The 24,496-nt window shown below is 40.0% G+C and overlaps 1 protein-coding gene across 15 annotated transcripts in view; it reads right to left on the bottom strand.

Moving 5' to 3' along the window:
• The window catches only part of ASPH (aspartate beta-hydroxylase), a 202,867-nt gene extending 196,142 nt beyond the window's left edge, over positions 1-6,725 (bottom strand). For 2 of the 15 annotated variants that reach the window (XM_033126578.1, XM_033126575.1), the window contains exon 1: positions 6,140-6,724. In XM_033126578.1, the coding sequence (XP_032982469.1) occupies positions 6,140-6,254 (115 nt within the window). In that variant the 5' untranslated portion in view covers positions 6,255-6,724. Of the gene's footprint in view, positions 1-6,139 lie in introns of all 15 variants that reach the window. The other 13 variants (XM_033126589.1, XM_033126584.1, XM_033126573.1 and 10 more) reach the window with 9 other exon arrangements.
• Between the last annotated feature and the right edge of the window lie 17,771 nt (positions 6,726-24,496).

The raw sequence follows: 24,496 nt of genomic DNA, 5'->3' as shown, positions 1-24,496 counted from the left end.
TTTAAAAGAAGTACATAGAAATATTTACATTCTAGTTAGAAGAGATGGCTCACTGTCAAACAGCATGAAATAATTTATAAAACGCAGTAAGTCACAAATATCTTATTCAAGCTGATTTAATTCAAAGAATGGAAAAGTGAAATTAAATGTTGTTCTTTCAACAAACATTAACAACACAGATTTTATTTTCATGTAAGAAAAAATATTAACTGCTCCTAAATAAAATTTACATGTGAACTTAACACCAAAAAGTCTTTTCAGTATACCAGTTCAGGAAAATTGAAATTAAAAACAGGGTGTAAAAGACAGGAGGGAAATTGTGTACGTTAGCAGTATAATAAACAAGAAACAGAAGTTCGAGATAGGCTAGGGACAGGCCAGAACAAAACAGCAGTGACCCTGCAACATGGAATGCCAGAAAAGGCTGCCAAACATGCAGATATACAATATGAGAAAAGGCAGTTACACAATTCTGGTTATGGACTAAAATGATTTTATCAAACAATATTCTCTCACTTTAAAATTAAGACTGATGCCTGCTGGCTTCTGTACAGAATGAGTCACTGGGTTAAATCTGCAGGCAAATTTGTGGGAGAGAAGTGCTGGCCTTTCTCCAAGTACAGCGATAGTGGCATCCACTCTGCTGTAACTGGACACCCCTCCTCCACCATCCTCAGCCCCATTTCATTCGTGAACCCTAAACTAGAGCACAGAAAGCATCTAGGACAGTTGATCACAGTCATATTGCACCCACAACGACCAGGCAAGCCACCTGGATCTCACAGGCGGTCAAGGAATAGTCCAGATCCTGCAAACGATTTCAGTTAACTATTTTTAAAAAGATTTACTCACCAAGTGAACTCAAAATTTCCTTTGAGTCTAACAGGTTATCTATAGTAAATTTGTCTTCATGAGTCATCAATCTAATCAGAACTAAATTATATTCAGGGATTTGCCATTAAAAGATAACCATATCAGCCAAAAGTAACCAAGATACATCCCTGAAAAACAAATATCAAATGCAAACCAAATGCCTGAAGCACCCAACAGCAGGAAAATACATAAAATTTAAAAATGATGACTAACAAGAAAATATCACCTTGGCTCCCAGCACTACCAGAAGAGAAAACAGTCAAAAGGTGAAAGCTCTGGGCTCCAGAATATACCCTTACAGAGGCAAACGGGGAAGAAAAGGAAGAAATGAACATCCTAATCACTAGTCCTCTAATAAAATGGCCAAAACTATAGGACAGAACCAGACGTGTGTCTCCCCCCCCCCCAGACATATAGAGACCCATGCATGCAGTGCTAAGTGGACCTTGGTCAGCAGCAAGGTCCCCAAAGATTTTGGTAAATTGTAGACAGGTCTTATGTACACATAAATTTCATTTGGGGAATTGAAAAAAAAATTGTCTCTTGGTACAGAATGAAGTCAAATCACTTAAGAGATGCAGAAGTATCCAAGACACAAACTAAGTTGCATATTTTCATATTAAAAACAGTGTGCTGGAAGAGCATCAAAAGACTAAAATGTATCTGAGCTCCAGTAAAATAAAACAGTGTTACAGACCTCAGAGGGATTAGAGAATAAATGAGTAACTTGAAGGCTGATAAGCAACTGGGATACTTACACCCCCAGAGGGAAACAGAAATGTGTCAAGTAGTACTCAAAGCCACAGTATAAAAACAACCTCTAGAACATCCATTTTATTTAAAACATAGATGCTACAGAATATAAAATAACAAACATGATTTTTTCACAGTATATCATCTAAAAATTTCAAGCATGCAACAAATGACCTGCTCTAAATCCTTATATTCTCCAAAGTTTTATACCCATCCTTATATTAGAAGTACTGTAATGAAAACACCTCAGAAACAGGAAGGCATATAAAATTGGTTTTAGGGCTATCACAACTCTGAAAGGAGAGAATAATTCTTCCCATTCGAGGAGATCGAGATTAGAGATTTTGAGTGATTTACCACAGGGCTTTCGTAAATAGATAATGAATCAGGTCAAGAGACTCTTCCAAACTCCACTGCATTTCCAGAGGAAAAAAATAAAGTTTATTCTATTGGGACTGGAGAGTTCAGGGGTTAATCTTCGATACTAACTAAAAATAGGGTGGACGGCCCACATGAGCCTTCATCAGAGTTACTCTGTTGGTAATTAGCTGAAAATGAAAAACTCTCATTTTCTAGTAATCTCTCAGAGATACAGGATTGTAAAACAAGACTAAAATATAAATCTTCCCTTTCATTTCCTAAGCCCAATACAGGTTAATATGTTTAGTCTTTTAAAGATGTATTCAAGAATTCCCTCGGAACATTTTTTAGTATTTGGTATATGATCTGGCCAAATGGACAAAATGTTGTTCCAGTGAACCCAAAATAATGCACGGTTCTTGTAGTGGAAGAATTATGGCCTTCCTATCTTGTCATTTTAGGATGACTAAGGGAGGATTAAGCAAATGGCCCTCACTGATAGTGGGTTAAAGAAAGGGAATTTCACCAAGGCCTCTTCATTCAAGGAAGCCAGAAATCAATCAGCAGTGTATTGTATTCGTGAGTTACTAAGTAGTCTCAGAGATACTGAAAGTAGAAAGAAAAAATTTTCTAAATGATTAATATCCATCAAATGAAACTTATACATGAATATGTATAAATTTTACAGATAGTGTATGAATGCGCTTAATTCTATTAATACATAAGAGGAGCCAGAATAAATAAGGCTCCTGTGGACAAACTCTTACTATTAAATTTCAAAATCTACTGTTGGAGACTTTGAGAGAAGTGGCTAAGACTTCGTAAGTAGTTGTCTATCAATAGTTTTCAGTATGTACAGGGCTGATTAAATAAAAAACTACTTGGTGTTACATAATCTGAAGCTTCAAATTAAAGGAGGAAATAGTGTTCTACAGCGACACCTACCGGTAAAGTGCCATAGGAGCCGAACCATCCTATTAAACAGATGTTACATCCCTGTAGCATGTTAGAAGGTACAGGGAAAGACTGAACGATACAAAAGGGAAAAGGGAAACAAAAGCATTCACAAACCAGTGTCTGTGTGCTACAAAATAAGCCCAAAAGTACATCATGATTTTCAAAGCAATAAATCTGAAAGTGGTTTGTTTCCTCTGGCCCCAATTGGCCACACAAATCGAATTGTTTTATACGCAAGTTAAAGAAAGGTAAGATGTCCAATTGACTCATGTTTCTTTTATATTTTAAATAGTAAAACTTGAATAAGGTAAAACTGAGCTCTGCAAGAAACTAGAAATTTTACCTCTTTTCAATTTAAGTTGACTAAAATGAAAAGCAGGCACTTGCTTTAAAAATCTAAGTGTTACATAAATACCCAGAGTTTCAGTTTCCAAACAACACTTTTCAAGAAAATGACCACCAAGATAAACAAAAGGCCAAATAACCACCTTTTCCCTAAAATGCATGCTTCCAAGGACTGGGTCCTTTTTACCCCATACTTTTATACAACAATTGAAGCAATAATGTTTAAAGTGACCGATATCATCATCAGCTTCAGACTCTCAATGTAAAATATCTCAAAAAACTTACTATTTGAGACCATGCACTTCTCAAACTAAGATTTTCAAATGTACTATTTCCAATGTAATTTTAGCCAAAGGAAATTTAATTGGTGATATGACAAAAGCACACTTTTCCTAAAGATCTAGCTGTAGTGTGCCATAGAGCCAGAAGGAAACTTAATAAATAATCTACTTCCACTCCAAGACTCTCACAAAATGTTACAAATTAGACAACCTAAAATTCAAGTGTGATGGTACAATGGATGCATGACAGAAAACCTGGGTTGTAGTCTTGGATCTTCCATTAACTACGTGGGTTTCCAAGACTTACACAGTCTTTAATGAACTAGACAACCTTTCTGGACATTAGTTCCTCATCTATAAGATTAGAGAAGGGAAGGAAATGGGCCTTCCACTAATGCCACTGCTAAAACGTCTTCAGTTCCATGATTTCCCAGCAGACAGGAATGGTTTGGGCATCGATGTCTATACTTCAATGACTCACTAAACAGCAACAAGAGAAGTTGGCTTTATCTTTCAGGTATAGCCTTCTACAAGCAAACAATATTAAATAGAATCACTGTCACAGTGCCACATGACTGTTTATGACTGAAAGAATCTTCATTTCCATCTCCAGTGCCTTCTACCTGGCACACAGTCAGAACTCAATGTTCACTGAAGAAAAATAGCCGTGGAAAAACAATACTCATTATGCAACATGGAAGACTTCGATACCAACTCTTTAAATGCTTTGGGGGTTTTTTGTTTTGTTTTGTAATACAGGTGCTTTTTTAATATATATTCTCTTTTACACGTCTGTTTCATGACAATTAAGGAATCAATGTGTAAAATGCTTAAAAGGCTGTAGATCTTCAAATATGGACAGAGCTTGCTCTAAAATGCCTGAATATGAAAGTCAGAATACATTCATTTAGGTCATAACATTTCCTAAATTTATTACCAGCCTGTTAAAACTGGTTCAGCTGTTGAATCACTGGGGGTGGCAACACAATACGTACACATTTCCTAATACTTATTCTTACCAATAACAGGCCATATAAAGTGGCTTCCTCAGACGCAATCAGTCCTCTCATGATCGAAAAGGATAAGATGGAACAAAGATGTGCTTCACTTGTAAACAGCTACAGAAAACTTGAAAACAGTGAACATCAAAGCCTTGTTCACCAGCTTTCTGTTGGTGCTTAACCAGCATATTGTCTCTTCTCATTTAGAAGCTATAAAAAATGTAGCCACATCTGCCCGAGCCAGTTCATCTACTCATCTGTCTGTTTAAGTTATCTACTGGTATTTAAGGACTAGTGACAAAGGAAGACAAACTTTTTATGAAAGGTGAATTAATAGGCTCACTTTGAACTTCAAACTTTTTCCATTGACAATACAAATATTGGTTCTCAGAATGCAAATTTGTGCAATGATTTTAACTGCACTACTTTCACCATTTAAATGCATTCATTCATTCATTCACTAATTAAATATTTATTGAGCACCTACGAAGGGCCAGGCTCATTCTAGGAGTTGTGAACAGGAGTGAACAAGAGGAAGAAGTAAGGCAGGAAGGCAATACACACAAAAATACACACAAAATAAGGCAATACACACAAAAGTAAATAAATAAGATAATTTTGGATACTGGTAAGTGCTATACACCAATAGTTCTTTGAAGTAGGACTATGGTTATCTGCTTTATTTTCTGGATAAGTATAAATACAGTACATGTAGACCTCAGGAAACAAAAGGAGTCTAAATCGTTTCAAATGATCATTTTAAAAAAGAAAGTTTACACTCACATTCAGTACACATGTGTACAGCAGTTTCAATACACTGAGTCAAAGGAAGTATAAAAGAAACCGAGAACCACTGAAATATGAGATGAAACAGATTTAAAACATATGCTCTCTCTTTTTGCTGGGTAAGTACATGGAGGAGAAAGGTGAATATCCAATAGGTTTTTTTGTTTTAAAAAAAAGACAGTAATAGAGAAGCTTGCCCAGTACTCTATAGTATTGTGTTACTTTAAAGGCAATTGCAACACATGTTAAGAAAGCTACATAAAGGCAAACAATATTTAAAATAATTTCCAAGAACCTTCAGATCACTCCCCGCACACACACCCCACACTCCGCATAGATTATCCTTTGAGTTACTCTTAAAAGCGGCTGATCTGGCAGGAACTTATTTTCTCCGACTTAGGCTCATTCTAAACTCTCCAAAATACGAAAGGAAAAGGTAAACCGTTTCTCCTACTCCCATCTTCAATCTCAGGGAAAGCCAAGAAAGTCTCGCTCAATAACCTGCATCTCCGCTGCGCCCTGCAGGTGAGGGACCAGCCGAGAAGGGGCTCCCCGGCGTGACAGACCCGAGGCCGCGGACCCCGCTCCACCGGGCCCTCCAGCCCGCCTGCCAGGCCCACCAAACGCGGCCTCCGCCCGCGCCAAGAGGAGGGACGACACAGAGGATGGAGGAGACGCGCGGCGGGACCTGGGGAGATGGGACCGCGTCGCCCGCCGCCCGGACCCCAACCCCGGGCCGGCCCCGGCTCCGGGCCCCAGACCCCCTCCCAGAGTGCCTCTGACCTCTCCGGGCCCCGGGGCTGCTGCTGCCGCCACTGCTGCTGCCGGAGCCGCTGCTGCTGCTGCTGCTGCTGTTGCTGTTGCCGCCGCCACCCTTGGCATTCTTGCGCGGGGCCATCTCGCGCACCGCTGGGGCAGGCGAGGGGTGGGGGACGCCCTCAGTGCGTAGGAGACACCGGGCCTCCGGGACCGCTGACGGCGGCGGGCGCTGCAGCGGGTGCGGGCCGCGGCTCCAGCAGCAGCGCCTGTTTGCAGCACCTCCCGCCGCGCCTCCGAGGACTTTCGCCCGCGTGCCGGGTGCGCGCGCCCAGCCCTCGGGAGCGCCGAGCCTGCGATCCCTCCAGAGGCGAGAGCGCGCGGCTAGCCGGCCCCCGCGGCCACGCCCCTTCCCGGCCGAGCCCGCCTCCTGGATCCCCCACTGCCTGCAGAAAGCTGAGTGACGGCGCTCGAACCAATCACAAGGGCTTCTATGAGGGGGTGGAACTCGGCCACCGTTCTCCGCCTCCTGCAGACTTGGGGCTGTTCTACCACCACGCAGCCGCCTGTGAGAGCGAGCCGCTTTCTGCTTTCCAATCTGTCCTAGTCCTTTGGAACGTGGCAAACGTGGAAGCCGAGAGGGCTCTCGCGAGCGTTGGAGGACCCCGCACGATGGGGCTGGGGCTGGGGCGGGGCGCGGGGGCGGGGCGGGCGGACACGTGTGCAGAGTCCTGCCTGAGCGCGCCGCCTCTTGGCCCTTTCCTGGGAGTTTTGTCCGCGGGCCACTTCCCTATGCACAGAATTCAATCCCTCTTCTTGCGAAACAGATGTGCTTCTTGTCGGTATTACTATTAAGACATTTCTGAAACGGTGATGTTAGGAGTAGTTCAATGCTTAAGCCACACGTAGTTGATCGACTAGGTTTTAAAGCACGACTTCATTTCGTTTGTGCCATCAGTATTTCCAGAGAATCTTAGTTAAGAGGTGCAAATGTAACTGTAAAACAAAAAGTTCATTTTCTTGTACTGTAGGATACCCTGTAACTGAAATCTCCATCTGCGGAGCCATGTCTCCACGCCTCTTTCTCTGATGCTCCCACCGTGGGTTCCCTGTGTAGTCGCAGTTTCTGAACCTGTGCTTCCTCTGAATTCTGCACGCGATCTGAAAAAATCTCTGGACCGGTGGATGAACCAGACAGGGATTTGAAGTCAGGGACGTCATTTTCATCTTTGTGTCCCTCACTGCCAACACAGTGCATGGTGCGTAACAAACAAACAAGAAATGTTTGTTGATTTGATACATTTCTGGCAACTTCTTAAGACCTTCCCCCAAGTCTTGACCGCGTTTCAGAGCCCCTCCTGGGAACGTCTGCAAGACATTGGTTGCCGTGTGACATCTTGTTTTTTCCTCTTCTCCGGCTGCTCCATCCCCCATTGCCAGATCCCTGGACTTACCCACCTCTTCTGCTGTGAATGGTCAGCCGGATGCTGCTGGGCACTAGTGACGCACAGAAGCCCACTGAGAGCGGGTCGTGTTGAATAATGGAAAGAAAGGCTCTCCTTTACGTGAAATAATGTTAGATAGTTACCAAGATAAAGCAGGAGCAGGGAAGCTCGTAGAGTTTTTACTGAAGCAGCTCTTTGTTTTTATCTTATGACATCTTCTGCCTCCCCACATCTTTTCTCCATCCTGGCCGTCATATTATTTCAATGGTGGGCGGAGAGGAGGACGTGGACTAAGAGATAAATGTCAGTGATAGTATTTAATATAAAATAATAATGAGAGCTAAGTGGAGAAAAAACATGCTCAAGATATTTGAATTCTTAAGTTCTCACAAAACCCTGTTATTGTGTCCATTCTAAGGGATGAGGTTAAACAAAGTAATCTGACTCCAGAATTGATGGTCTGAATTTTCTTTCCAGGATAAAGTTAGGGTTTGAGTAAAGAATGTCTAACCTGACTGCTTCTTCTCCTAGCAGATGTCTCCCTGGAGTCTCATTGGTCCTGTCTATGAACATAGGTCTGAAGCCTGATGGTGGGTGCTTAGCAAAGTCCACCTCCTTGAGGAAATCAAGTTCCTTTGATAACTAACTCCAAAATGCCATGAAGTGATGTTTTGGTTCTTCATTTCCAAAAAACAAGTCTAGTAACATTGAACAGGTACACTGCTATGTATGGTAATCAGTACCAAGCCAAAACAGAGACACAGGAAGTTAGGGGTTACCTGACTTCCTCCTTGTACCACAAAGAAACAGCTAAAATAACACTATACATTTAGTGTCACACAATAAAGTTGATAACAATCTTTATGGCATCAGATACTCTTGACTATGTATACAATTTAGTTTCAGGGACAAAATTTCCCCAAGCTATGCATCAATATTATACATTTTACATCTGTTTATGCTTCCCTCTTTGTGAGCATTAAAAACACAAAGCTTACCTTGGATGCATAAACTTCTTCACATAGGTCCTTTACTCAGCAGGGAAGTTAGGGAATCAGAGTATCTTTGAAGTTAAACAAAAGGTCAAATATCGCGTGTTAGCCTAACCTCATTTCTGTGATTTCTGAGTAAGTTATGATTGAACCCTTGGTGAAGCAATGTGAAAAGGACCACAAAGACAAAACTTAACTAGGACAATGTGTTAAAATACTAATTTAATCGAGCTTTTGAACTGGGCCAAATGTGCCTTTCAGATATTTCCATAAACTTTCCATTGGCTTCACTGGGATTTGCAAGTGAGAACTTGAGGACAAGATTTGTCCTAGATTTTTTTTCTTTTCCCCTTGTGTTGACCCTTCACAACCTCCAGTCAAATACTTTCCAAATTAGATATTTCTGGACTTAATTATACCTACTAGAACACTTTTAAAGTTGCATTTTAACTTGCTTCCTAGAAAGTGCTTCTCATTTACATTCAGTCTTCTTAATGTAAAATGTTATTATTGCAAACTGAAAATGAGTATTTCCTCATCTTTATTTACCATAGTCAATACTGCCACAACGGCAAAAAAAAAAAAAAAAAAAAAAAATTCAACTGGTCATGATTCGATTGTATGTTTTCATTTTACAGTAATGTTGCAGTGAAGGCTATACTGCTAAGTACAAGAGCACTCTTAAGGTATTCTGTACTCGAAGCATTCTCAAAGCAATTATTCCTGTGTCAGTTATATCTCAACTAGTAAATGAACGGTCATTTTAACCAAACAGCTTGACTTTATATTACCACAGAAAAAATAACCCTGGCTGGTATCTACATTGCAAATATATAGAGTGAATTTATATGAGCAGAAGTGATTTTAAATCTGGTCAAATAGAATCAGAAATATTGTGTTGTAACATGAAAAAATAATCTCAAAACACTAGCTAAGAAAACTGTCATTTTTCTTTTCTCATTCCAATTATTTACATTTTTTTAAAAATCAGGATTGGTGCTTCTTAGTGCCAAATTTCCTTCCTAATAAATAGCATTTAACAATGGATATTGCTAGGTCTTAAATTTCTTAGTATAGGGAACTAATAGAATTGATTCTTTTTAAGTCTCAAACTTAATACCAGAAAAAACCCTTAAGCAGGGAGACAAAAGTCAAATAATTAGAATAACAACTGATTATAGGCATGGCAATTCTGTGTAATCTAAATGAAATATTACTGTGATTTAGGAATCTTTAGAAAGTAATAATCAGAAAAGAAAAAGATGTGGAGGAATCTCAAGGATTCAATTGTTTAAAGGATAATAATTTTACTTAAATTATGTTTGCCTTAAGGATCTAATGTGTGTGTGTGTGTGTGTGTGTGTGTGTGTGTGTGTGTGTGTTTAAAGTAATAATTTCTATGTCTTTTATGAAAACAACCATTCTTTTTAGGTGGAAACACGTCCCTGATCCAGATAAAAGTGTCCTGAAACCAGTTTCTAGGATCCTCCAGTTTGAGTCTAAACACGTAAAGCAGATGTATTTGCTTTGCAACAAATAGTTTTACTACATTCTGCAAAATTGAATCCATTAGTAAACTTGACTCCTTGGTAGTCGATGAGAAATCATATATACTCTACATAACTTAGTATTGATTCAGCCCTTTTTACCCTATCATTTGACTTTAATCTATTCTGCAGTTTCATAAGCACATGACAAACGTTACTGAGCCCATACCAAAAACTAAAAAAATCTTAACAGACTTTGCCAATGAACTTGCTAGCATGGAAAATAGGGAGGGTCTCCTTGTATAATGGCAACAGGCCTAAAGACCACTGCTAATATAGTTGAAATTCTAAATTTTCTTTACTTTAAGAAGTACAATATTCATTACTTTTAAAAATTGTGTAGTGTTGTGTTGTGGCTATAAACTGGTAGTCCTGAATATTTCATAATTCTTCATGGAAATGTTACAATGCTGCTGTCATCACTTGACGAAGTCATTTCTCTGTTGGTGGGTCCCTTTGAGCCGGAGACAGATACTAACACCCTAGATCGTCACTGAAGCTACGCTTCCCACCACCAGAGAGCCTATTGATCCAGAAAAATCTCTGTGGAAATCATTTCTAAGCAGCTGTCTCACAAATTATATGATTCTATTTTCTCTACTTCTTTTTGGTATCCACACTATGCTTAGTCTCTCTAGCACCCACACAAAAGAAGAATTGAGGAATGCAGCTGCCAAAAGGTATCCTCAGAGAAGCAATTGTGTAAAAGTGCAGAAGTGCTGAGTGTTTAGACCTATCCCAAGAGATTGTTTTTAAAAAATGCACTCATTCCAAATTCCGGAAAACTGAAATCAAATGTGAAAGGCTTGCTATTGCTTGGGCTTATGCAAAAGTAAACTAAGCCATAAACAATATTTTTAGGAAACTATGTGCAGGCTACAGATGAGGGTGAAGACTGCCAACAGCCTCATCTATGTATGCCCGGTGCATTTGGCAGTGTCCAGCACAGAGGAGGTATTCATAAATGTTTTCACCTTAGGCTCTTTGCACTTGCGCTTCCTCTGCCTGGCGAATGTTTTCGCCAGGCAGTCGAGTGCTTTCGCCAGGCAGTCCAGTGAGTCACAGGACTCTTGTCATCCTGTCAATTTATCCCCAAATGCTTCCGTACCTCTCAAGCTGAAATGTTCTGGGTGAACACTCTATGCATAGGTATGAAATGCTTAGCCATTAAACTGGGATGCTCCTTGTACCAGGTCTGACAATTAAGTTCTAGAACTTAATTGTTATAACCATGTTGCTAACCTTTTATGATATCAGAGGGATTATTCATTAAGAATTTGTACCAACTGGGCAAAGAGTTAACCAAGTTTATTATTTGGAAGTGCTGAAAAGGCTGCATGAAAAAGTTAGACAGCCTGAACTTTTTGCCAACAATTCATGGCTCTTGCATGACAACAATGCACCAGATCACAAGGCACTGTCTGTGAGGGAGTTTTCAGACAGTAAACAAATAACTGTTTGGAACACCCTCCCTACTCACCTGATCTGGCCCCCAATACTTCTTTCTTTACCAGAAAATAAAGGAAATATTGAAAGGAAAACATTTTGATGACGTTCGGGACATCAAGGGTAATAGAACGACAGTTTTGATGGCCATTCCAGAAAAAGAGTTCCAAAATTGCTTTGAAGGGTGGACTAGGCGCTGTCATCGGGGCATAGCTTCCCAAGGTGAGTACTTCGAAGGTGACTGTAGTGATATTCAGCAATGAGATATGTAGCACTTTTTCTAGGATTAGTTCTCGAACTTAATTGACCGACCTCATATTTGTAAAGTAAGGGCTTATATTTGATAGTAATGCAAAAATAAAGAGAAAGGAAAAAGAAAAAAAAAAATATAAAATCAATGTGTTTTTGACAAAAGGGGAGATCTTTTCAAGTAGCACACAACTTAAAATTTTAATTATTTTCTTAAAAATAGGGAGAAATAACCATTTAACATTTTTCCCATCGTAGAACTTAACCCGTGAGTAGCTAAAGTAAGAAATTAAAAAGCAAGCACAGGAAGAGAAGGAACCACTGTATGAATCTTTGCTGTAATCAGTTGGGAAATATGGTAGCCTACGGTAGAGAAGGACATTCCATGAATACCTACTTAAGATGTGAAATCTGACCAATTATAAACAGATTAAACCAACAACTGTCTACCATTAGAATCTCAAAATAGCGGTGTAACTTCCAAATCAGATCAGCATGGGGCAGAGAAGAGAATCTGTAAATGATATAAAAGTAGGATGGGAAAGGAAAAAGTTAATCTCATTAGCTAGGTAGGTATGCCTGGGTCTTTTTTTTGTTGTTATTCTGTTTTTTGTTTTTTTTTTCCCCCTATTTCCAACTTAGGAGCTGTTGGGCCTAATACCAGAATTGTGCTCAATATTATTATTTTTAGTTAGTTGGACCTGTGTGCCGGTACATTAAGAATTTGATAAATTTCACATAGGTCATTGTATACTGTCAATTCAGGTTTCAGCTTATCCTTAAAAAATAAAGAAAAAGAAAAGGAAAGCCAAGTCTCAAGGATCATTTTAAATATTAAAGATGTATAACTGAACTCATTAGACTTCAAATTCAGGTTCTCAGAAGGAGCAGCTGTTATGAGCAATCTCACTGAATTATTCTTATTCCTGTCCAGTTCCCGTTTGTATATACAGTATGACACATGACATAGGCAATTAGAGGATGGTTCACCATCATTACCAAGCACTGTGATGTGTTCCTTACTTTTTTATCATTGTTTGCCTCTAATCATCAAGGAAAAATGCGTGAGGTACCTCTGTCCCACCCTTCTGCTATTCTCTCATGCCTTTCCCCCTTGAAAACTGCCCCATTTCACCCCTGTACCTGTGTTGGGCACAAAGAATAAGGGGAGAATGCAGAGTGTGGATGCCTGCTGGCCCCTTCTTCCCCGGCCCTTTCTCCCTGGTCTGTCAACAATGCAAGCCTAAATAATTTCAGCTTGGGAGATCCTATGGACTCACACCTAAAAACATTTCCCATGGCCGAGGCTTAGAAAGCAGGTGAAAAGTCCTAGAGCTGTTGGGAAGACTCTGCACCAGTCAACAGAATGCCCTCCTTCCTTCCATCCCCATACTTAGTTAGGACTCTCAATAAAAATGCAAGCTGTGAGGGTGGAAGAATGGCAGATTCAGCATGACTGGCAAAAACTTGGCCTGCCTTTGGCCCTGACCCCACAGAAAAACAAATCTGCAAATAAATAAGGCACCATGCCAGGGATCCCAGCCAAAACAATTTACTTTTGAGAGTCGGGGGTGGGAAGACCTTGCCAACAGGCAAGAGTGCAGGGCCTGCAAGGGAAGCATGACTGGCACAAACCATCTCTGTGGAGACCACGGCTTTCCCCAAGACAAGCACAGTGATCCTCTCGGAAGTGCTCACTTCAGACTCAGTTACTCCAGCAGGAGTAGACCGGTCCCTTGCAGTTGCTACCATCAGCAGGTTATAATCCGATGTTACTATAGTTAGGGGAAGAACTCCATGTTACCCCTCTGTTCCCATCTCAGCACTCACCACAGGGCCCTACATAGAATAGGCTGGCCCGTGGTCACTGCTGCTTAATGGACTAACCTTTTGTGATACCAAAAGACTGCCTGACCCAAAAACATCACCAGTCCGCAAGGCCATGTTCTGGGGCTGTTCTGAATGCTCTCCAGTTGTTTTCCAGATGGCCAAAACCAAGAGAGGGAAGTGGCATTTCCCTACCTTCCTTGGTATTGGTCCTGTGATGGTGACTGATAGATGGCTTCCCCACACGTCTGACCATCCCCTGCCATGTGTTTACTTCCTTATTGCTAACTCATCCCACTCAGGCAGCCCCAATATAGTCCAAAGAACTGTAAGGAAGGTCTCCAGAGGTCCAGGCCTCAGTCTGTGGCTCTTTGGGCTGCTGTCTCTATCCATCCCTTTCTTCTAAAGTCACAGGGAGCAGAACCAGAGAACTACAGAAAGACAGCTCCACAGCAGCCATCCCTCTCCCACACTTAGGAATCTTGGTGTCCAAGGTCCGTCTCTTCTCCACCCCCTTCTCTCCACACTCTCCTCTAGGGTGATCTGGAAAACTTTGGAAGAATGGGGAGTGGTGCTTTCTACAACACCTAAGGGAACTTTGTTGGCTGCCTGGTCACCAGAGAATGCACTCACTGTGTCACCCTTCATTTTGAATCAGGTGCTTCCTTGCCTCAGACCCACACTTTATTTTTAACACTGTATGATCCAGAAAATATTTGGACATTTACTAGTAGGCTAACACATGCTTCATGTTGTTTTTTTCCCTGCAGTTCTTGAGATGTTGGCAGTGTTTGCTACGTAGACATGACTCTATTGTCTGGGGTTTTGTCTTTCAGTATCATGATCTTTTCCTTGAGAGCTAGTTTTGATGGGGGCGGGGGGGGCAATATATGGCATCTGATGATCTGAATAGAGAAAGGAACTATTAATAGAATAAAGGGTGAAGATAGAAGAGGTACAACATATTATTTTTTAAAAAACCAGCTGCGACTATTTCCCTATTCTTACCTAAATTAGGCATCCAATTATTTGCTTACCCTTAGATTATATTCTGATAAGGACTATATATTTTTTAAAAGTACTATTCAGATAATTTGATCAAATTCCCACATACAAAAACTAAGGGAAACCTTATTTCACATAATTCAACTAACATTTCCTATCTTCCCGCTTCTAACTTTAACATTGTTGCCTTTTAAAAATTTTGTCCTTGACATTTACATGATTATAATAAGCTTTTTCAGCATCGCCACTACAGTTTTTTTATATATGAGTTAAGGCTGTTCCAGGCTATAGATGAGAAATCTCTTAATTTCTTAATTCTTATGTAATAACGTCTGCCTTAACTATTTCCAAGGAAACTGGAAATATATATTAATCTGTGATCATGGAACATTAGCAGTTCTATTCAAATTTTAATGCACACCCACCAAATTTTCACCTTGTGAAATGACTCATTTTCTGTACACTTTATTGCTGAGATTGTATAATTAAGGCAATGCTAACTAATCCCAATTAAATGCTGAAACCTCAGGATAAACTAGGCAGGTGTGCGCAAGACCCTTTCATATTCAAACACTTCAGAAACACACAGGTATAACTATTTCCTGATTGGGATAAAAAATGTACAGCTCCTGAAGGCACTTGAGTGACAGGGGAAAAGAGCATTTAACTAGGAGTGTCTGTCACTAGTCAAATTCTGCCTCTAAGAAGTTACGCTGTGGAACCCCAAGAGATTCACTTGGCCTCTCCAGACACAGACCATCGTGAGAAACATTCTCATCGCCATGAAGTTTTCTAGTCAATTTTGGGAATTCATGCACCCAAGGTTAATATCTGCACCAGGTGATAAAGTTTCTGCTACCTCGTGCATGCTATGATGTTAAGTCTTGGCAGCTGCTAATGGAAATGGTTTCTTATATTTTCTTAATCTAGTCACAAGTTTGGTGGTGGAGGGTGAGAAATGGTAAATGGCAAAAGGCAAATAGCTGTCTTGTATCCATGGCAACTTTGAATACCAGTCAGCCAGTCTGTAGGACATCCACGTAAGGCATAAACGTAGTTGACAAAGGCATGATCCTATTTCTGGTCCAGGGGATTTACTAGTGTGACTGCCTTTTGCACTATATGAAACTTTTCTGGAGCCTGCAATGAGATAATTCGTAAGAAAGCTCCTTGGAAACTGGAAAGTGCTTTATAAATGTAGGCAATTGGGTTTTTTTTTAAATTTTTTATGACAGATTTATACGATAAAGAGCATAAAAATGTTTAATGACAGTGTCCTTACATACCCAATTTTGACCAAGCGCATTAACTAACCTGCTGGATCTTGGGCAGAACAATCCTCCATCGCTAAAAATTAACTAGGCATTTTGGAAGAAATGTAAAATTGCTAACAATATGACTTTTCTGCTTCTTCCCTTGCTTACTGTCTACTTTCCTTCCTTCCTTAAATGTTTCTTGGCCTCTTGACATGTCAGACACTGCCCTGCGAATTACAGTACAAGGCAGGTACCATATAATTCCATGGTGCCTGAATTAGCCTATATTTTCATATCAGGACAGTCTAACATTGGCAATTTTATCTAGTTCAACCTGTAAGCCCTCTGTGTGGCCCATTCTACAAAGGTCAACCAAGTGCCTACTTCCTGCCACCTACTGTGACAAATGCCTGTGGATTTTATCTTCAAGGAGCTCATGTCATTTTGGGGAGAGACTGGCATGCAGGCTAACAAGCACAATATAGGGAACTGTTTTCTTCCATCTGCAAAGGTCAGTAGACAGGGGGGCAGGGAGGGCCAGAGAGTCAGCTGCAGTGGCTTCATGTGTAACACATGAGTGTCACAGGGCTCCAGGGCAACAAATGCCTTCAGGAGCATGTTGTTCAACCTCTTCCATTTTCAAATGAGAGAAGTAAGTCCCAAAGCATGACAGTGACTTGCAAAAGGTTGAGTAATCAGTTAATGCAGAGCTAGAACTCAGTCACCTTACAGCATGCCTTCTCAGCACAGGCAATCTTGCCCCCCACTGGGGTAAAATTGGTTCTTGAGGGCAAAACAATTTTAGATATTACAGTGGTCCCCTCCAAAGCGCCATAGCGCATAAACAGATATGTAGTATATCTGTAGTATTAAATTTTCATGGGGTGGAGGGATGATTACAGAAAATGAATTATCTAAGAAGGCCCCTTATGAGATGAGGGACAATAATTTTTTTAAAAAGGTTAACTTGATTGTGGTGGTTTTATGGATCAAATTCATCGAATTACATATATTAAATAAATAAATGCATATTAATAGATGTAGGAAACACAATCCCTCAATTTAAATTTTATTCTATAAAAAAGTTCATACTTAAGAACCAAATTTATAAAGGCATTCTAATTTACTGGAAGCACGTTTTGTGGTCACACACATACATGGAAAACATTAATGAGCATCTGCTATGTGATTGCTATCTGAGTTTTACAAAATAAAGGAATTCAAGTACCACTTAAAGTCATATGTCTAATAAGACCATATATCTACTCAGTGGTAGATTCAGGGATTGGCCAGGACCACCCTGGCAGTCTGGCTCTAGAGCACAAGCTTTCCCTTCCACACTACTCATGATTATTACCCAAACTTGGAGGCAGTCTGGGTAGTGGCACAGTTGAATGATTTCCCTGGTAATGTTAGAATAAAGGGATTATGACTCAATTCCTAAGGTCACCTGTAGGTGTATTTCTAAGATCCTGGGAAGTTTAAGGAGCTAGAATAGCAGTAGAATGAGGTGAGGTGGGCTGGCATGATAATGTACCCTACACAAAGATGGAGTTTAGGAAATCTGAAGAGCACACAAAACCATGCTGGGAAGTTGGTAGCATGTCTTCCAGAAGTCACAGGTCAAGGGCAGTGATGGGAACAGATTTTCAAGCACGGCTAGTGCTGAATTAGTTACTCATAAGTAACTCTTACAGGGAGGCAGTCGTGTACTCTATGTGCTGATGAGAAGAAGAAATGATGGAAAGCTCAAGATCTCTGCTCCAGGTCCTCCTGGTCTCCATTAAAAGCAGCAGGTCGGTTAGGGCCTATGAAAGGGAGACACGGAGATGCAATTAGACAAGCAAGAAGTATGCTGAGGGAAACACCTGTGAAAGATAAAGGGCTAGCATGCAGGAGTAGCCAGGGAGCACCTCCAGCCTGTGATGCAGTCTGACCATTTTGATAGGAGACAGAAAATGAAAGATGATTGGGTAGAAATAGCCGAAGGCTGCTCAGAGAAGCTGTGAGAAAATCTCAGCCAGGCCAATGGGAATTCCCAGCAAAGTCTGACCTGTAGAGGTCTAATACTCCTGCCACGCTCAGTCATGAGTTGGGAGCAATGACTTCCCTGTAAATGCCACAGCAAATCCAAAGACGTGACAGCCAGAGTTCTTGGCCAACTGAACTCCTCACGGCAGGATCTCTTCAAGTGCAATCTGAGATGTGGATTCCATGACCACCACAGGCGCTTACTCTGGCCATTTTCAAACATTGAGAAACACGCTCAGAGAGACAGAACAATGTTCCAGAAGTCGCACAGCTTGTAAATGGCAGAGGCAGGACTTGAACCAAGGTCTATCTGTTTCAAACATGTCCTCTGTAGGATATCTAAAATTTTATTGAGGTTTTCAACAAATTCTTAAAAGTAGGAAGGGGAAGCTCTGCATTACCCTAGGGCAGAAGGGGAGTGGTCATAGTGCACAATTCACTGATGACATTTAGGATATAAAACCAATTAGCAGAAACTGGATTGTTGACATTCTTGGATTTAAAATTCATGGTTTTAACCATTTGTGGACTCCCTGGGTCATAACTTGAAAGAATTTCAAATTTTACTGATTCATGCATTTGAATATATCAAGGATAGGAAGTTGATATTCCTGAATAATCTACTTAGCTAGTGAGAGATGTGCTCATAGCTCACTTAGCAATCACGTCTTGTTTTGGCTTTTGTGTGGTGCGTCATTGTCCCATATTCAGAATTCAGAAACACTCGAGGTGAAACCAATTCTATTTCCTTTTGAGAACTGGCAAGAAAGAAACAAAGGAAGAGAGAGAGAGAGAGAGAGAGAGAGAGAGAGAGAGAGAGAGAGAGAGAGAGAGAGAGAGAGAGAGGAAGGAAGGAAGGAAGGAAGGAAGGAAGGAAGGAAGGAAGGAAGGAAAGAAGGAAGGAAGGAAGAAAGAAAAAGAAAGAAAGGAAGAAGTGAATTGTTAATGCAGATTATGGAATTAAATGCCTGGAAGAATCCTTAGCTAAAACTTTAAAGTTCCCGATACATTAGAGTGAAATATCAAATTTATCTGTGGAACAGTCACACCCTAGATGGATGCACTATGTACATGATCCGGTAGAGCAATAAAGAAAAAAGACATTTGTGACACCATTTCAAGAGAGTGCTCTGGCTTCAGCCATAATTGTTCTCAAGCAAGAAAGAGATCTTTAAGGAAAAAAACAAAAAAAAAGGAAGATGCCACCATACTGTATTTTATGGGAAATATTATAGGTGGTACTGATGAATTTGGGCGATTCCTAAAGGTCCTATACAGACCTGCTCCTCCCTCAGTGTTCACCATTTCAGAAAATGTCACCACCATTCACCCCGTTGCTCAGGCTCAAATATCTTATGCTTCTGTCTTTCTCACATCACTCCTTTAATTCATTAGCAAATATTTTGAGCTCTAAGTTGGAAGTATATTCTGTATCACAGTTCTTCTCATCACCTCTACTACTTCCCAAACTACCTTCCTAACTCCTTCCGAAACTACCACCGTCTCATGGAAGAGCCCCCTAAATGGTCTCCCAGGTTCTACATATGCCCTCTCTGGGATCCAGGGAGATTGTTGGAAAGTATAAGACAGATATAGGCAAACAACAAAAAGCCTTCAGTAGCTTTCTGCCTGGTTTAATATAGTGTCCTGTTCATGCTCCTAAAACCACACATGACCTGGCCTCTGGCGTCCCCTCTGACTGTCTTCTCCCCTGCTCCCTCCCTCTGGTTGATCCATGCTTGCTTCTTGGATTTTTTTAATGTGATGCGCATGCTCCTCCTAAGGCTTTTGCCCTTGCCTGGGACTCTATTTTTCAACATACCCATAAGGCCTCTCTCCTCTCTTCCCTAGGATTCTACCCAGAGGTCACCAACACAGACAGGCAGTGACACATCTATGACCTTGTCACCCTGTCAATCTCCACTTTCTTATTCAGCTTTTCTTCATGGTATTTACCACTGTGACATTACATTATATACACGAGGTCTGACCATTAAGTTTGTGAACTAGTTGCAACAATGTTGCTAAACTTTTTTGATATCAGCGGGATTATTCATTACTAATTTGTACCATCTGGACAAATTTAAACTAAGTTTACTACTTGGAAGTGCTGAAAGGGCTGCATGAAAAAGTTAGACGACCTGAACTTTTCGCCAACAATTCATGGCTCTGCATCACGACAATGCACCAGCTCACACGCACTGTCTGTGAGGGAGTTTTTAGCCAGGAAACAAATAACTGTATTGGAACCCCCTCCCTACTCACCTGATCCAGCCCCCAGTGACTTCTTTCTTTACCTGAAGATAAAGGAAATATTGAAAGAAAGACATTTCGATCACATTCAGGACATCAAGGGTAATACGACAACAGCTCTGATGGCCATTCCAGAAAGAGTTCCAAAATTGCTTTGAAGGGTGAACTAGGCACTGACATCGGTGCATAGCTTCCAAAGGGGATGTACTTCGATGGTGACCAAAGTGATATTCAGCAATTAGGTAGGTGGTACTTTTTCTAGGATGAATTTGCGAACTTAATTGTCCAACCTTGTACATATAGCTATACACTTATGTATTTATTCACTATGCATCTCTCAACATGGGAATATAAGCTCCATGAGACCAGAGAAGTTGTTTTCTTCACTACTGACTCCCCAACACCTAAAACAGTGTGTGGCACATGGTGGGTACTCAATAAATATTTATGGAATAAATAATGAATATCTGGACAATGTGTGCCCTGGGTCCTATTAGCCATTTAGGATAAACAAACAGTGAAAAGAAGGTAGAGCATCTGTGGAAGACCATACTGGGCTTGGTTGGAGGTAACTGTCCCATTTCTTCTCCTGGGTCAACCTGACGCTTCCCTGGTCCATGGAGGTGCTGGGTGTGGCACACTGGTCATTAAATAGCCACCAACACACTGGATACATCCTGATGCAGCAGCTCCTGTGGACAGCGGGGAAGAGGAAGTTGTGGGGAGAATTGAGCTGTCATTCAAAACAGGCTCAGAGTAGACATTACACCCTATTAATAAATGGAAGAGTTAGGATTGTTGAGACTTGACAGGTGGGACTTTTATATGACTTTTGCATTGTATTATACAAGCAAGCCAACTTTATTATTTATGAAGACTTCCCTTTCTATTAAAGTTTAAATCACTTTCAGGATGAATCTACAAAATTTATATTGCTATTGTTTAAACAATGAAAAAACATATTTTACTCTCAGTTGTACAAAATATTAATAGCTGAAAACAGCACACACTTAAATTATGTAAGAGTTAACAAGTCACCTTCTCCTCATGTGAAGCTATTATAAACATTAACACGTTCGAGGCCTTTTGAGACTTTTGAGCCCCCTTTTTTGCTTGGAGTGCTCCAAACTCCTTGGAGTGTACTTTTTCTCCTAATAATGACGCCTCTGGCCTTTTGAGTCTTTTGAATCGTGCTTCTGCTCAGGCCCGCGCCTATCTCTTTGGATTGAACTTTCTCTTCTGATAATGGCCCTTGAGCCACTGCTTTCTGCTCGGGCCCACTTCTACCTTTTTGAAATGTACTTTTTCTTCTAATAAACTGCTCTTTCACTACTTAAAAAAAAATAAATAACACGTTCGAAGCCAATGAACATGTTGTCTTCATGTCTGGAAATTCTATTGCCTATCTGTAATTTGGCAAACAGAAACTATTGACAGTTGAAGAATATTAATTCATGGTTTAAAAGGTAATCATTAGGCAAAAATATTTATATCAAATTTAAACTAAGTTTAATTTAAAATAAGGTGACAACTTTTTCATTCAATAAGTACTAATCATTACCTATATTAATTTGGCTTATTGAAATTTTTTTTAAAATTTGAAACCAATTTTGCCTTTTTTTAAAAAATGTTTTATTGGGGAATATTGGGGAACAGTGCGTTTCTCCAGGTCCCATCAGCTCCAAGTCGTTGTCCTTCAATCTAGTTGTGCAGGGTGCAGCTCAGCTCCAACTCCAGTTGCTATTTTCAATCTTTAGTTGCAGGGGGCACAGCCCACCATCCCATGCGGGAATCCAACTTGCAACTCTGTTGTTCAGAGCTTGCACTCTAACCAACTGAGCTATCTGGCCACCCCGGTTTATTGAAATTTGATCCCAGTTGAGTTACTTTTCAACTAACTTCATTTAACTTTCTCAATTTTCTTTTATAGTTAGGTGGTTTGTGATTCCCTGTAACAGTCCGATAATACTTGTAAAATATCTCTTCACTCCTATCACAAAAACATGAATGCTGTCATGTGGCAATAAGTGATACAAAAGTTTGAATTGAGTGATAGAATCTATTTATTTGTTCTGAATGTAAGAGGTCCTTGTATAGAGACTATGTTTAGTTTTTAAACCATATTTAATTTAGCACTCTGAGTCCGATAGTGGTTCTGATGACTACGAATACTACAAAAGATATTCTGTCTTTCTAGGCTATCACTTTCTTTACCTTTTGGCTAAAGGGGACAGGCTTGATGTGTCCATATAATAATGAAAATAAATTATGTTAAGGGTGAAAAAGAAAAATCAATCAGCTACTGATTAACAATACTACATCGATTTCTTCTTCTCAAATAGTGCTGACTAGGGAACTCCTCCTTCCAGAAAGATGGAATAGATACACTTTTCCTTGGTATTTACCAAAATGAGTTGAAAACTTATGTATACACAAAAATTTGCCCATGATGTTTATAGAAGCTTTATTCATAATTACCAAAACTTGGAAGCAAAAAGTTCTTCAACGAATGATATAGCCATACAATGAAGTGCTATTCAGTGTTCAAACAAAAAGAAAGCCACCAAAGCCACAAAAAGACATGGAGGAATCTTAAGTACACATTGCTAAGTAGAGGACTCCAATCTAAAAAGTCTATATGCTATATGATTCCAACTTGGACATTCTGGAATGGGCAAAACTATAGAGACAGTAAAATGATGGGTGATTGCCACGAATTTGCAAGTCAGGTGGGGATGAATCGGTGGAGCACAGGGGATTTTTAAGTCAGTGAAATTATTCTCAGTGACTATGTAGTGGTGGATACATATTATGTACTTGTCAAAAATCATAGAATGTACAACACATAGTGAACCCTAATGTATGTGATGAACTTTTGTTAATGATAATGTATCAATATTGGTTTATCAATTCTAACAAATATACCACATTGGAGTGAAAGGTATGTGAGACCTCTCCGTGTTATCTTTGCAATTTCCTGTAAGTCTATACTTATTTCAAAAGCAAAACTTGAACAGAAAAGATGGTGCTGTTGAGAAAGTTATATTTTAAAGTACGGTGTATGTCATCTGAATTAATTTCACCTGTAGTTGTCCTACCAGCTATTGCTTTATGGTCACCCATGAACTTTCTCCAGCAGCCCTCCCTCTGTAAGGTCTGCCAGCTGTCCCTCCCGGGTTTCTGGTGACTCTCATTACGGCAGCCCTCAGTCACCTTGCCAGCTGTGGCTCTGTACACACTGTTAAACAATTTTAAGCAGTCCTGTACACGTTGTTGCAGGTGTGACTTTTCCATCACAGGTGTTTCCTGCATTTTGCCTTTTTGAAGTACCTCAGAGATATGATTTGCCCTTTGCTTAATTATTTTTCAAAGAACCTTAGGCATCTATTTCCCTCATTTTCACTTGGTTTATTTAGTGAAATTCCCCAAAGGAGAGGTAAAAAGGCAGACACTGAGAATAAATGTATCCGGGTTCTACCAGTGGGTGATGAGCCGGGAACTGAACTACCAGCAATTCAGGATGGCTGGAACATCTAGGGTAACAGGAATGGTAACAGCCAGGAGAATTTCTTGATATTCATGGAACAACAGAGCAAGGCTCCAAAAATTCCATTTTGATTTAACTGAGTTGGTTATGTAGAATATTGGATGCTCCATAGGCATCAGTTTGACAGCTTTAAAAACTAGTGATACTCACATCTAACCCCAGACCAGGTAAATCAGAATTTCTAATTTAATATGTATCAAAGATATGTGAATATAGGTGTATGCATATATATATGCATATCAGATTTCATACATGCCAGCGGTATAAATAGTATGTTAATAACATGTACCATGGAGGAAAATAAGGTTGAAAGGGTAATAGGAAGTGAGTGTGTGTTGTTGGAGCGGTTGCAAGTGAAAAATGTGTGGTCAGAGATGATCTTCTGTGCCCGCTTTATTGTTCTTCGCAAAGTTCTTTCAATATAATGCACAACCCTTAGAGAAGGAAGTCCTGTACTATATCATTGTCAACTTGCATTTATTAAGTCATCATTATTGATATAAGGAAGTTCTCTTAAGAGTAAATATTTATAAATCTAAGCAATTAAGCCTGATTGCTATCTCATAGTTTAGAATAAACTGGAACGAAAGTGACTCATTGAAATCACTGTTTGCAATAGGTACACTGTACTAACACATTGCAATATGTTCTGTAGTTCAGAATATTACTTCCTTTCAAGACTAAGATATCCTGAAAAATCAAAGTTCATTTGGAGCAAACCATTTTCTTTTTAAATATATTACCTCTTAAGATTATTGAAATACTATTTGATCATTGTACAATATT

The sequence above is a fragment of the Rhinolophus ferrumequinum genome, chromosome 14, assembly GCF_004115265.2.
Source record: "Rhinolophus ferrumequinum isolate MPI-CBG mRhiFer1 chromosome 14, mRhiFer1_v1.p, whole genome shotgun sequence".
Classification (NCBI taxonomy): Eukaryota; Metazoa; Chordata; class Mammalia; order Chiroptera; family Rhinolophidae; genus Rhinolophus; species Rhinolophus ferrumequinum.
The sequence above is the reverse complement of the archived record's forward strand: the minus strand, read 5'-3'. Positions and strand labels throughout refer to the sequence as shown.